At 38.7% G+C, this 15,997-nt stretch overlaps 1 protein-coding gene and 1 long non-coding RNA gene across 2 annotated transcripts in view; one reads left to right on the top strand and one right to left on the bottom strand.

The window, feature by feature from the left end:
* Positions 1-15,997, bottom strand: part of sha (shavenoid) — a 151,602-nt gene that overhangs the window by 9,244 nt on the left and 126,361 nt on the right. The window contains exons 4-5 of the mRNA XM_033477415.2: positions 2,690-2,803; positions 2,435-2,568 (exon numbers count right to left, since the gene is read on the bottom strand). Of these exons, the coding sequence (XP_033333306.2) occupies positions 2,435-2,568; positions 2,690-2,803 (248 nt within the window). The remainder of the gene's footprint in view (positions 1-2,434; positions 2,569-2,689; positions 2,804-15,997) is intronic.
* LOC117224456 (uncharacterized) lies at positions 14,356-14,930 on the top strand. Its single transcript, XR_004491234.2, has 2 exons — positions 14,356-14,507; positions 14,576-14,930. It is a non-coding gene; the product is annotated as an uncharacterized LOC117224456 (long non-coding RNA).

Below are 15,997 nucleotides of genomic sequence, written 5' to 3' on the forward strand. Positions count from 1 at the left end.
AAACGGTTCAATCAATCCGGCGGTACCGGTGAAATTGTGACATTAAATTTTACGCCGTGTTTACGGCGCTGTCCATTTTCACGATCTTTTCTTCGTACGACGCTCCTCGAAATTCCGTTATTAGCTTCGTATCAACGTTTTTACGATTGTCAGGAATTTGCGACGTTTTTTGCTTCGGAAACAAAAATCGAATCCGTTCGCAATTACTGTTACCGGATGTCGCATTTTCAGGAAGACGTTTAGTGTTTTCTACGGTAATCGAGCCGGGTCTACGACCTCGTCATTGAGCTATCTGAAACTGTCGATTACGTTTCCTTATGTTAGCAACGCGATCTGTTCTAGTCCCTTCGTGTTTGCGGAATCTATTGAAAGATATGCAGGCATTAAGCACCGTTGATATGCAGATGTGTTACAGTCCGCGGAATGGGAAGAAAGGCCGATTTAGAAGTGCAAAATTCTAGACATGATATATTATAATAATATAATAATAGACAATAGTAATAGATATAATAATAGCCATAATGTATTCTATAAATATATTAAGTAGTATAAATATAAATATAAAATATAAGTATAAAGAGGGCTAATAGAGTTCCGTAAGTTGGAATAGTTTTTTTGTTACAAACAGCTTAAAGAAAGCAACGTATATCGATTTAGAATGCCAGTTTTAATTCACGATGACTGAAATGAGAAAAGAGGAAATTCTCATCTTTTTCTTTTTACAAAAGTATAATTTTCAGATTTCGAATGTACAATAAAAATAATATAATAACACAAATAAGAAACAATAATAATGAAAATAAAAACAAAACAATATTTATATCTTTAAGCATTATAATTTCTGCTAAGACAATTACTCAAGCTTGTAATTAATATGATTATTACTAAAATTGTTACTGAAAATTTATCCGCCGCGAACGCTCGCGTCATCAACTTATTTCACAAAACATAAAATAACTTGCTGTTGTGCATTTGTGCGCACTTCTTCACGAAAACATAAACTACATATTCCATTCTTAATATTTATGCAGAAATTAACGCGAATCCGTGCGAATCTTATAAGTTATTTCATAAAGCAAACTTAAAAAATGAATTTCTTAAAAGCTCCTCGGAGAAACATTATTTAAAAATTTCCGAAAAATGTTTCTACTTATTTTTATGTCTTCCTAATGCTTCCGAGCACGGCTATTACAATTCGAATAAATTTTCAAGATTCTAAACAATAAATAACGAAAGGGAAGAATATCCTCTTTCAATATTACTACTTTCAACCTACGCCACGCTTAGCAATAATTGCTTTAAGAAGTAATATCGTCAATTTTAACTTCTACGTACATGTGTTTTGACACAGGAAATAGTATTAAATACCTGCTCCATGTTCGGTTTCTGACTTTTCACTCTTAACACGTTGACTGCCGCGTCACCCGTATTCGGGTGACAGCAAAAGTTCTCATCAGGCCACGTCACCCGTAATTCGGGTGACGCTGATTTGACTACTTACAAAGGACTTCCGAAAATATTTCGACAAATATTCTACTGGAGGTAATGAAACTATTGAATTCTTATAAAAATGGTTTATTAAAAAAATTATTCGCAGTGTATAACATTCAAACATTCTCTGCAAAGTTGAGGTTGATCAGGACAGCTTGGACAAAATGTTGTTTGTTTTTTCAGATATGCTCGTGCCTCTGATCGGTCCATTTCGTATCTTTTATTTGAACTGTAGCTTCCTCAGTATCATCAACATTTCTTTCTTCTTCCATGACCAATTCTCGTAAAATCTCGTCGATAGTATCTTCATAACATTCATTATCACTAAGATTGTATTTATCAGTATCCAAATCAGAATCTGACGATATAATTTTATTTATGCTTCTCCTTCCGGGCAATCCGATCTCTTTTCATTATTGACAAAAAATAAGGGCAGAGATTTTAAGTTATACCATTCGGTACTCGGCAAAAATTCCAACTGTTCATGCAGGAACAGAAACAGATATGAATTAACAGCGCACGCTTCCTATAGCGGCACGGGTGGCCTGTAGGAGATTTTGTTGTAAATACGCGTGGCAGTCAACGTGTTAAATCAGCCTTTCTCCCCGATACGAAATTATTCCGATAAGAAATTCAAAAGCGGGATGATATCCCGTCTGCCGAGGGACGGTGCTGGAATCTCGAAGAAATGAAACAGGTCCTAGAGAAGAGAGGGTAGCAGTTTCGATAATTACAATTATCGCTACGTCGACTTTCAGTAAAACTGGGATGGACTGAATTCGAGTGGATCCGACACCTCTGGTAGCAACCAAGCGGTTCGCTCGCGTGTTTCTTGGCTTCTTTTGCGATTCTCTCCCGAGCCCTGTCCCCTCCGTAAATTATGATCTCGCCCGTCACGACAGCCTAATAACTTATTTATTTAATACCGACGTGTGTTACCAACCTGCAGAAACGTCCTGCCTTCGTCACGATATAGCCTGAAGGGTGGTTCGGCATCCGAGAGGTTTCTCAGCTCCGACCATCCTGCCCGGCCTAATTGCTGGGCGCCAGTGATTCCGCAGACCGGGGTCGTCACACCTTTGCGTTACGAACGTCAACATGCCAAGTATGAAAAAGACGTCGCTCTGACGTACACCACTTCGTTTCGCAATCGCAGCGATCGAGCAATTGCCGCGGGGAAAGTCAAGGTTAAACTCACCCTCGAAACGTATCTCCGCGTGTGGATAGATTATTTGGCCTCGTTGCGGCAAGAAAACGTACGGCACCCTTTCCACCTGGCCGGTGTTGCTCACGAACCCCGCGACCTTGCACTCTGCGAACACAAATCGGAAAAATCTCGCCAGTTTTTCAAGAAGATCGTGGATCTCTTTCCCCGCGACGTCGCGACTCGCACGGCGGCGTGGATTTTCAAAACGCGACGTGTTCGGGAGGCATGAATTAAGGCATTGCCGTTCGCTTTTGCAATTCCGCGTCTCTCTTGACTGGCAATGTATTGGATTCAGGAGACAGCTGGTAATTTCCGGGCAATTATCGCGAGGAACTGATCTCGACGAAGCGCAATTATGTATATGTATAGCTCGTCGTAAAAAGATGGGAAGCCGTGCGTGAAACCTGGCATCGTCGACACCGCCCCAAACTGTCTTCAGCAGAAGAATGCTGTTTTTGGCTCGGCGGTGTCTGCACGAGGCGTCGGAACCGAATGGAAAATTGATAGGACTCCCGAATACGCGATGCGTCACGTAAATCAGGATTGGGACATCGTTACACCGGTGTCCGCAACAAATATTTGTACACGGCAAATGATTCATTGAACTTTAAAATTCATTCCAGCGACTGTTACATCCCGCCCCACTAACACTTTGCGCTTAGATAAAATTGTTTAGACTGGCGAAGTGCAATTCTATTTCATTTGCTTATGTTTATAGTGGTATTTTTCAAGTTTGTATAGGAACAACACCTTGGTTGTAATGTTTTAAATGAATAAAAATTACGTTAACTTTTAGGTGTGCTTCTATCTTTTACGATATTGCATCATGTTCGCGTCCATCTAGAAATATCTTCATTCGCTATACATACAGTGACTCGCATTAATATTCGGACACGGTATTGTTACAAGAATTATTTTTATTGTTTATGATAGTATTATTGAATCATTTGTTTTTATAATAAATATTCCTGTACAATTCTGTGGCCTTGTGTATAGGATCATTGTCCTGATGAAACTTAAAACTGTACGTATACCCATATTTATAGCACTTGTAATTAAATTTTGTTTAAAAAATGTCCATATACTTCATTTTGTCCACAATACCATCGATAAGAACTATTTCACCTATACCTACGGACGAGATATAACCCCACGCTATTACACTCCTACCACCGTGTTTCACAACAGTCTTTATTATACAATTGTCCAAAAGTACTGCATCCTCCCCCTCAATCGCCTGATTTAAATCCAATTGAAAATTTATGGGATCAATTGGACCGCAAAATTCGTACAACACCTACAAAGACAACAACAGAGATAAAACAACGTTTGTTCGACGAATGGAAACGGATTTCGCCGGATTATTTAAATAAAATCATCTGTAACATGCCCAAGCGATTACATGAAGTAATAAAACAAAAGGGTCAACCGACAAAATATTAATATTATGATAACACGACTAAAAAGATTTTCATTTTATATAAAATTAATGTAATTCATTCACTGTTCGAGTATTTTTGCGACGTTAAATTTTGTCACAATCTTGTTTATCGCTTATTACACAAAAGAACATGTGCAATAAATAAACAAAATTTATGTTTCTACTTACTTTAAGAAGTGCTTTATTATATGAGAAAACAATTGATTCAATAATACTATCATAAACAATAAAAAGGAGCAATAATTCTTGTAACAATATCGTGTCCGAATATTAATGCGACTCACTGTAAATCGAGACTACTACGTACTTATGAAATATTGTTTCGTACTATTTACTATTTACACGAGCAAGTGTTTCTCGCAACAATAATATTTTTAACAGTGGTTTCTTTGCAAGAGGAAAAGACTTTTATCTTTATTTAAAAAAAAATTTTTTTATTAATAAAAAAACTTTTCAATAGCAATCTACTGTATTATGCGTCGTCAACTTTCGATTTTTCCGTATTTCATTGCACCATAATCCAACCATTTATCTATTTACCTATCGCTACTAATAATAGAGCTTTTGTAGAAATTGGAAAAATATCGCGTTACGTTGAATCAGCGTTAATTAGGCTGTTACCGTACTATAAGAAAGATAGCTCGTAGGACCAATTTATATCTCAACGATGTGTACGTTGTCGTCGGCCGGCCTATGAAATGTGAATCTCGTGTTTCCAGTTGGGGAATTCCTCGAGGATCGCCGCGGAACACGTCGTTTAATCCGTAATTAACAATCGGCGAGCGGCGAGCGTGGCGGGGGGAAAGCTGATCGTTAAAATGTTAATAGTAGTACGTATCATCGACCGAAACGGTCGAATTCATTCGACCGGTCCGCGAACTATACCGCGAATAATTTGAGAGATAATGAAACCGGTCTTAGGACGATCTGCTCGGCCGTTGTTCCCCGTCAGAAATAACTGGACAACGTCAAACGCGGTGTTAATTTTAATAATAAAACTAGACGCGAAGTAGCGAGATACCGTTTGCACCGCGCGAATCATGGAATCCCGTCTCGCCAATGTCCGCCGCCAGTCTTTAAATCGAGGTGTACATACGGTAGTAGAATTTTGATCATCCAAGCTAACCAGAGAGACATTAATGTCAAGATAATAAAACTAGAGGGACAGATTTAATCTTTATCGATTCAGGTAATAGTAATAATTCATTATTTTCTGCCTCGCAGCCTAGAAAAAGGGACTTTGTTTTACAGATGTAACCTAAAGCCATTCGTTCATCTTATTTACAAATTTCATTCGTTTCATCCTTCTGTTTCCTAATTCTATCTGAAATTTTAGCCATCTTAGCGGTCAAAGCCCAGTTCCGCTCATTGCCAGCTCTGATCTCGCCTCTCATTGGTCACTGTTTTTCGTCAACAACCCGCAAACGAAGCTGCGGATTGCATTTTCGAATCTACAATCAACTTTCCTTTCGACAGGTGTAAAAATTAATATCAACATTGTAATTCCTACGATAACTCTGATGGCCGAGCAAAAGAGTGTAAGTCAGTGATCTACCGTGAGAGATCATGGTTATCTTATTTAGATTTTTGACATAAAAGTCGATAACATATGTTAACATTCCATTAGAGTTACAAACTATACATACAGTATGTCCCAAAATTGTGGCATTTCCGGGAAATGAGGGTTTCCCGAGGTCATTTGAAGTAACTTTTTCCTTAGCGAAAATGCAATCCGCGTTTACGAGTCATTAACGAAAAACAGACTGACCAATGAGAGGTCATCTCGGCTGATGCAAGGTCGACCGCTCGTTGAGCGATCGAAGCCCAGTTCCGTTCATTGGCTCCGCGCGTTCATTGACTTCGCGCCAGTCGCGCTCGCCTCTCATTGGTCAGCGTTTTTCGTCAATAACTCGCAAACAAAGCCGCGGATTGCATTTTCGCTAAGGAAAAAGTTACTCCAAATGACTTTAGGAACCCTACATTTCTCGCTTGTACAATAATTTTGGGATACCCTGTATAATCATTCACACCACTGTAAATGTATTTAGACGAAAGTTAATCCTATCGAATAGAAGTAGATAGTCGCACAATGTTTCTTATATCCTGTCCGAAGCAATAGTGTCCTCCGAAGCTCGTCTCCGCAAGTCTTCCCTTGTGCAAATAAAACGAACACGAGCTCGGGAAACACGGGATCCATCTCGAATGTCGCAGTCCAATGAATCATCGAGCTATCGAAGTACGAGTGGATTCCTTTTCCGGAGACATCGAGGAGTAACGATGTTTCTCGTTGCGGGTCTGGGTCATCGGATGCAACAGCCGATGCAGCTGTTGTATATGCAAATTGTCGCGCAGCGCCGCGCCGCGCCGCGCACAGTCTCAAGACACAGGGAAAGATGCGAGTCCGTTGAAAGTATAATGGAATTAATGTGTTCGGCGTGCCATGTACAGAGCACCGCAGTCGTCTATTCTTAGTCGTAGATCGAATTCACCGTGAGAGAATAAATATATCAAATCGTTATTAGTAAGTAGCGCAGCGCTGTCGTCGGAATCACGCGGACAGTGCACCAATCAGGATGCAATTCAAGTACGGTCGCGGCATAGTCCGCAAAAGGAGCAGCTCATTGGGATACTAATCGACTGCAGGAGCCTCGTCACGTTTAATCGGAGATGTTACTTCCCGCGAATACTTCGATATTCGATAAACGTTGACCCTTTCTGCAGACCAAATTCTTGAAATTATGTCTAGATCACGAGATCTTCTCTGATGTATTCAAAGTGATAAGTTATGTCAATCATCGTGCATAATCTCCGCGATTGTGAAGGAGAAACGAGATATTTTTGAAACATCGTGGATAAAGTGAAATTAGATGAACAAATTTCGATTGTGTAACGTTAACTGCGACACACATTTCTGACGATCATGATTTTGTACATCGTGCAAAGTAAATCAAATTAATCTCGTGTATGTTGTTCTTTACACGTAGCATCATAATTGGAGAATTCATCATTCTGCTGTGACAATATTTTTGTTCATACCTCATAAGTGAATAGACCGCGAGTATTAAGTATTTAAAACAAAACAAGGAGTATTTAAGATAATTGCAGGAAGTAGGAAGATTAAACAAAAACTTGAGAGTATCATTAGTGTATTACTTTCAGCTTATATCAAAGTTGTCAAATGACACACAAAAGAAGTTTCTATTTCACTGTTATTTGTGCCAATAAGTGCAAACAATTTTTATTTTGCATCGAAATCTCCGGTACAGTTATAACTATGAAAACGTTATAACTATAAACAATAATCTAGATTTATTATTCCTACCAACGATAGAAGCTATAACCTAGAATCAATTATAGTGATTTATAAAAATAAATCCGCATACCTAAGTAAACGTGTAAACTCTTCATACGCAACAAGTGAACAAAATACTGATGTCCATTCATAAAAATTGGACGTGCCAAAATTAGTCAACAAACAACAAAACATTAGTCGATTGAAAATTAGTCGATTAAAAATTAGTCAACTAAACATTAGTCGACTAAAAATTAGTCAATTAAAAATTAGTTAACTAGTCCCGAGATTCCTATTTGAAACAAGTTTTTTCTACTCAAAATTAGTATGTAATTTCTCATCGAGTAGCTTCTTCATGTCAAGGTGACATTGTCTCCCTCCTTCGAAAAATCGCAAGGGTAAATAGAAATTGACGTTCCGAGTGGATCCAGCTAAATTCTAATGATCCTCCATGCATAGTGTACGGGTATTTCAAAGACTTATTGTATTCAAATGACCTGAGAAGAAAGCGTTCGCCGTGAACGTACACAACAAAGTGCATTCGAGTAATTAACAGTGGGCCTCCAATGAATTTATATGATCAAGATCCTGACCTTGGATCGATAAACATGCAAATGGCTCGATGACATTTTCTCTTTTCGTGACCACGTGCCATGCGGTAGCGACGCGCGTGTCCTTGTAGAAAAAAGACGGTTTAAGAGATTTCCATGAGCTTTCTCCGTAAACAACAATTGTACCCTACTAAACGATAAGTAGGCCAATGGATGGCGTTGTTCACCCTAGAACGCTAATCGCCGAATCTACTACCTCGCGCATGGTAAAGGTCAAATAGAAATGTTGTACACCTTCAACACTCGGTTTACGGCACTTGTCAATTTGACGAATTTCAAATTTGGAGAGGTAATAACGAAGAAATTGTACCATTAATTTTAACCAATTTATAATACTGTAAATTAATAACTTCATACAAAGTATATACGCACAACTATTTCCTTCTAGACATTTTACCGATTGACTGTAACATTTGGCTGTAAACATTTCCCTGACACCGGCTTTGTTTCTTCTTTTGGCCACGAATATACTTATGTGCATTTTTTCTTTTGCTTATTGAAATGTTAAATCAAACTTTGTAAAAGTGCTTTCTATATTATTCGCTTTCTGTTATTATAGGGTAACCAAATCTAATATAATTTTTATATTTTCATAACAATATAGCATTAAACAATATTTATTTTATCTATTTTATTTATTTTATTCATCGCGAAAGGTATCTAATATTTAAAAAATTGTATAATAATATGAGAGCTTACAGTAGTACGATCTAACACTTTTATCTCAATAATAGATAACAAATTATTGGTTGCCATAGATTTTATACGTACAGGGTGATAACTCATAAAATATTTGTTGCACGAAAAAATGTTTCAAACAGAAGTTGCATGGACTCCAGGAGGGCATATAGCATATTGTCATCAGTTTTATGTTATTTTGCTTTTTGATCAAGCTATGAAGATTATCTTCAATTTTTTAAATGGAATAGATAATATTTCTTTCCGAATTCAGATAAACCATTGAATTCTACATAAAAAGGTCAAATTAACGGGTTTCATAGTCGATTTAAATAAAACGGTTTCATTCGTGAAATCATCTCTCCGACAACAAATATAGAATTAGAAAGTAGACTTTAAATAAAAGTCGTAGTGTAATGGAGACATCTATCGAATGAAACATGTAATCTGTAATATTTATATATGTATAAATATGAGATATCTATCCTTCTGAAATTGTTATTCAAAACAAAATGATCGAGCATTATTTACAATACAGCTCCGGTATATAGGTTCTTTATATTTACGATAGGCTACCGGTATATAGTGCGTTAATTGTGATCCAACAAGTTCAACGAGCATTATTCTTCATAAATCCGATTAACAAAATTGTTAATGAAATATCCACTTCTCGTAGAAGACGCACTTCTATGTGAGCTGCGCTCATCAAAAATATATCTAAAGACCCTCTGGTCTCAAGAGTAACCATACAATATTTTTCACATTATATTTATTACAATTTTAATAATTTTACACATTGGAACCGTAAAATCGATTCGTCGAGTATATTAGTATTTCGAAGCTAAGATATAAAATCGTACAGAATAAAAAAAAAACTGCCGTCTATTTTGTAAAAGACGTGCGTACGTGGATTCTGGTTTCTTTTATTGCGCGCTTACGTAGCGACGAACGTTTGCCGCAGACTCGTCCTGTAAATACGTTAGATCATTTTAATCTTCGCCGTCGCGCAATTCATTATGATTTACGCTCGTTAAGAGGATGCTTTCTACGCGCCGTGCGCGACAGCATCCGCGGTAAATCTTTTCATTGGTATATTTACCGAAATTTATTGTTCGATTAAGCAATAATAAAAATCGTCAGACTTTTCCCCGGTGACGGCGGCGAGACATAAATATTGGTCAATGTGATCCGGCTTCCACGAATTTAACGTTGAAAACGTATATTTTGTTCGCCCGATTCGTTACGTTTCGTAAATACAGGCCGACAAGGGCGTGCCATTTTCGTAACCGGTTCCGTTTGGTAGCTATCGAAGCGAAGAATGGCTCGCGAAGGCTTAAGGTCCCTTAAAAATTCATCGCGGAACGGCATTTTCCGGAATAACTCGTTTTAGCCATTTTCAGGCATCGGAACAGCGCTCGGTAACCTCATCAAGCGCTTAAATCTTGATAAACGGGAAAGTATTATCCTATTGCGGCCTCTGTTTAAGGAACCGGTATCTCCTCCGCCACGATTCGCAATCGCATCGGCTCCCGTATACAGTTTAATGTCACGATCAGGCCACGGCAGCCCGGCGATATTTCGATTCTCTGAAACTGCAAAGTGTCGTTGCATCGGGTCGCATGGAACTCGTACGTAAATGCCACCCCGAACATTCCCGCCATATACACAAGTAAATAATCGCGTTGCAAGAGGATGCGATGCTAATAAATATATATAACCCAATTATGGAATATTCTATAATTGAATCACTACTCGGTGCCCATATTTGTAACTTAAACATAACGGTGTCCTGTTTAAAAAAAACACACGAACACGTCTGTAATTTGTTCGCAGTTTTTAATTTGTTGCTGGCTGTTTTCATAATTATCTACTCGGTGCGCGGACTCAATTTCCTCTTCGGTCCATCGGTTTTATTCGAATGATGCTGATAATTGACTTATGTTTAGAATAACTCTGTGATCGTTCAGGTTACACGTTACCCTTGCCGTCTCCCGTTAAATATATTACACGCAGTATTGTCAAATTTCAAATTTATATTTATACTAATTTCTGCCAGAAATGTTCGGAGGTCATCATTGTTGTTTGCTAAATAATTAGTGATAAAGTCAAATAATTGAATTGGAACCTCCTTCTGGAGCACAGCAATCGATATTATCGCTAAGGAAAAAATTACTTCAAATCGTGTCAAGAATCGTCCCTTTTAGGGTGTAATGAGAGTTCTGAGGTCCCAAATGGGACCATAAGTTTTAAATATTGAAGTGCTTCTTTTTCCTATTTGATCCTTTCATATAGGCAGTGGGAACTAAACTTCCCACTTCTAAACTTCTACTTTTAGTGCGCATATGGACACCAGGTTCAAATATTCTCGCCGTTGAAATGTACTACCATCTTGAAAATTCAAATTTTGTCTATGAAAGGGTTAAGGGTTAAGTACTACTAACGAAGTACAGTAATTTCTTCTAGAAATGTTCGGAGGTCGGAATTGAAACCGGCAGATCTGAGGATACTAAGTCGCGATTCTTCGGGCCTCGCGGCTCGTTTTTATAGACACTCGGGGCAGTCGGCAAAAAAAGACTGCGACCAGCATGCCGGTGTACATTAACCCCTTAATGCACAATTTAAAAAAAAAACCGACCAAAAAAAATCAATTTTTTTTATCTAAGAAAATATACATATTTGGACCTTAATTTCAATAAATATGTAAAAAAAATGCAAAAATTACTAAAAATTCAATAAAAATAGCGGATAAATAATTATAGTGAATATTGAATCGCATTGCAGATCGAATTTTGTACCCATCGTACTGTTTTTCAATTAATATAGGTAACATAACATAAGTTGCGACGCCGACCGTATATATACGGGTCTGCACATTTTGGCCGGTTTTGCACGCCCGTGTTAATACGTTTCTGCGCGTTAAGGGGTTAATATGAATACATAGTAATGCTAGAACAAAAACGATGGCTTGACTTTCTTATTTCTAATTTTTTGCCACGATTCGAAGGCAATTCGGAAGCCACATGCTACGATTCGACGGTCACGTACGACGATCACGTACCTAGTACCTACCACGTATCTTGTAGTTCCGCGTTTTTTCTTACCCGACTCGCATCCAAACAGATCACTTTGTATTGCCTTCCGGGCATTCGCGTCGCGTGCCGCACCACACGCTTGACCGACTCCGTCGCCCTTAGCATGGGCGCAGCAATAAATTATATAGGGGTAGGACTAGCACAGGGAAATTCACAACAACCCGAAATTTGGCATTTCCGGGAGAAATTACTGTATTCAGAACTAGCGTACACTGAAGTATATAGTAGAATCATACTACACTGTGAACCGAGTTTCGATCAAAAAGTAACATAGACCTTTATTCGAGGTTTCCATTTCATTACCGATTGCTTTAAGAAGAAAATGGAACATTATTGATAAATACCAGCAAACAGGAAGCAAAAAGAATTGAGTAAAAAGGATTATACAGATTTTGTTTAAAAACAGAGAAAGACTGAAACACAGAAACTCACCGATAAGGGTGGGAACAAATCTCTTCGCAGCCATCTTGTGTTTCGTGACAGATATCATTTCGGCAAAAAAAGACAGTGGCCAACATGCCGGTGTACATTAATATGAATACATAGTAATGCTAGAATAAAAACGATGACATAACATTTTTATTTCTAATTTTTTGCCACGATTCGAAGGCAATTCGGAGGACGCATGCCACTATTCGAAGGCAATTCGGAGGCCGCATGCCACTATTCGAAGGCAATTCGGAGGAAACGTGCTACTACTCGAAGGCAATTCGAAGGTCACATGTCACGATTCGAAGGCAATTAGGAGGTCACATGTCACGATTCGACGGTCACGCACTTAGTATCTACTAAGTACAGTAAATTCTCCCTAATTGGCGCTCAGATTGTGCACAAAACTGAACAATCTGACAAATGGACGGTTTGTTTTTATAGTCACCGATTGTCAACAACTACAAACACGAGCCACCAGACTCGTATAATCGTGCCTACTCTTCCCAAATTGTCCACTTTTGTGTACAATCTGAGCGTCAATTAGGGCGAATTTACTGTATACATTTCAATGTTATGTAGAAAGTTGGCTCAGCAGGGTCTCCATGAGATATTGAAGATTTCAACATCCGTTATTGTGTACAATTTGATGCATCGTCGATATAATCATCTAGCTCAAATTGCCTTCAACATGCAACTTTCTTTTTCTTTACAGTTTTTCCGCCGTGCAGTATCGTTGATCGTTCGAGGATCGAAGAGCAACTACTACTATGTGGCAATGGCGTTTAAAGCCTTTAACGGCGAGTTTCGATGTGATTCAGGCTATTTCTTGCGTCGCGCTAATAAACGACGCCCGAGCTGACAGATATAACCCTGTTCAGAGATATGAATGGGACGTTAATCGCTCGGAGCCCCTGCTGATTCTATGCAAGGTCGCACCAGGGGACTAGACAGTCGAAACATGTGGCACCTGAATGGCACCTCAGCTGCGGTTGACCGTGGTATTAAGGTATTAAACAGGCAATACCAATAAATATCGGAACGAAGGTGAACAGTTTAGAAGCATTTAAATATTGTAACAGTGAACCATCAGCTTTGATGCCACCGTCGCGTCGGCATCACCGATTATTCAAAGCTATCGGCAGTGTATTACCGATTCCGTAGAGCTTCCTTCTCAAGGTAATCCTCGACGGTTCCGTCATCGCGGATCTCGTGCCAGAGATTTTTCGAATTCCTGTCATGGTCAAGACTTTTTTCTTCGCTTGCAACGGTGTCATCGATCCGACCCGGTAACTTTATAAATCTCGCGCTTTCCCATCATCAATTTCTGACAGTTTTCCCTGCCAAGCAAACGTACGGGTTACCAGTTTTACCAGTTACGAGAAACATCGGAGTTTGCGAGTTCAGCGCACATCGGTGATAAATATTTCAAGCGTACGACCGTGAATTTTGTCCGCCGATAAGAGATCCGATTGCTAATGTTTGGTGAGCGTTCGCACATAAGTCACGCGCGGGCTGGTGACAGCCCGGCGACTGGGTCTCTTCTAATTGCAAGTTCCAGGCATTCGGTTTCAATTACAATCTGAAGACACATAAACTTCGCCTTGTTATCGACTCTCGTCTGCATCCGTTAACAATCGGAGGGCGAGGCTCGAATCCGTTTGGTCCTAGAATATGAACATCGTCATTTGATTAGCTTGTTTCTAAATAACAATTAATTTTAATTTTAATTTTAATTTTAATTTTAATTTTAATTTTCAGTTTTTATTCTAAGCATACCGGGTTACGTTTATATCAAAAAGATCCGTCGTTTATGCTTTCCAATTCTGTATTCGTGCAATTGGAATGCACGTATTATCTCTACAAACACGTTTACGACTGTTTTTGATTTGAAGCAGCGTTGATGCGATATTTCTGCCGCTTATCATTTAGTAACGAGATTGATTTTCACTAAAACCGTCAGAAGTGGTTGGAGATATCTGACGGTATAGTAGATATTTCAGTTTCTAACTCATAATAGCGCGTCACCGTACGGCATATTTAACCTCATTGTGCCGGTTCAATATAATTTATGATCAGACTGCGAATTTTGATGCGTTTATAGCTTCTATGAGTGTTCTATAAATTGCCAAAAGAACGCGGATGACTGAGTAACTGAAATGAAGATATGCGTACACATCATTTTACGTTACATTTACGAGGAAAATGGTAACATGAAACACAAAATAGGAGGAACACCAGAGTACACTGAGAGAACGTAGCAGAGGTACATTTTTATTCAACTCTCATTTCGCGAAATTGATGGAATAAATTTTTATTTTTAAATATCCGCAGCCCTTTTTGCGAGAAACATGAGCGAAGCAAGCTAAAATTTTCTTTCTGTACGAGCGCTGTGTTACACATTCCTTTTTTCTTCTACAATTTACTACTTATATGTACAACAAACCAGGATTACTACGATTGTACGATACAATATAAGAGCTACAAAGAATAAACACGTACTAAGGTGATCTACAAAATGCATTGTTTAAATTATCGTTCCAGAGTCTGATGAAAATGTTGATAAACACGAGTATTTTATTTCTTTCGTTACTCCAGCTGATCGCAACTTTTTAAAATAATATTTTATACGTTGTCCAGTACTCTAGATATTGAAGAAAAAATATAAATCGTTTTGTGCAACTTTAAAGTTATTTTAAATTTTAGGACGTTCCGTTTCACCCTATGCTAAAGTATTCCACATTCTACCCTATATGATTTAATTGATATGATGTAATTCAGTAAACGTTCGACGTTTAAATTTCAGTATGAGATAAAGAATTGATTAAAATCACAGAGTACGGTTTAACCGTTAACCAAAAGCGCCAATTACTGCCAGTTATTGTTTCAGCAAGCATTGCATATTACCATATTGGTAAACGCAAGTAAATTTACGTTAAAATATCGCATACTCGATGAGTCAATACAGGACTACATGAATTTTTAAATAATTACATTATCGTACGTCAACGATGACTTGCTTAAAGTTGCGTGGGACAGCCGCGGCCATCACAATCCGGTTTACGGTTAAGTGCTATAGAATCTAACGATGTATGTACTTACCGTTATTAATTTTTAAAACGGACGTTTCGAAAAATGTGCGAAACGTGAATAGAATACCGAAACTTCGACCCGCAAATATTTCGAACACTGACTAACAAACTAACGTGTGCACGGGTGCTATGGTTGATCGTGAAGTAGTGTGAGGTCCGTTTGGTCGACGTTGTATAATACTTGTTTCTCCGTACTCTCCCCTACAATTTGTTCATGGCGATGAAGGACTAATCAACGTAACTGTCAAAGTAGTCGTAGGGCAAGGGGTTAATTGGCAACTCTTTTCGTATAACGTTCGACCGTTGGTCGCTGAAAACAGCTGAACCCAAGCCGGAAGATCAGTGGCACTGGTCCTTGGGGTTAGGGAGCCGTGTCAAACGTTCTATCTCGCCGTTGCCAAGGCCGGCCGTGTCCCTTCTGTGACCGATAAATAAACGATCCGCAAGGATACAGCTACACCGAAGACCAGAGGCCAAGGGAAACTGCGTCGCGCTGATCAAAAGTACCGCAAGGAACGATATCTCATTCTGGCTGCGTGTCCCCTGTCCACCCGGCAAGCGGGTCTTCATTGCATCGGGATTCCTCCCTCTATCGTCTCTTTTTGCGTCTATTCGGCTCATTTTTCAGTGCGACGACGGTGTACAATAATTTCTCTCCCTAATT

Source organism: Megalopta genalis, chromosome 8 (genome assembly GCF_051020955.1).
Source record: "Megalopta genalis isolate 19385.01 chromosome 8, iyMegGena1_principal, whole genome shotgun sequence".
In the NCBI taxonomy this organism is placed as follows: domain Eukaryota; kingdom Metazoa; phylum Arthropoda; class Insecta; order Hymenoptera; family Halictidae; genus Megalopta; species Megalopta genalis.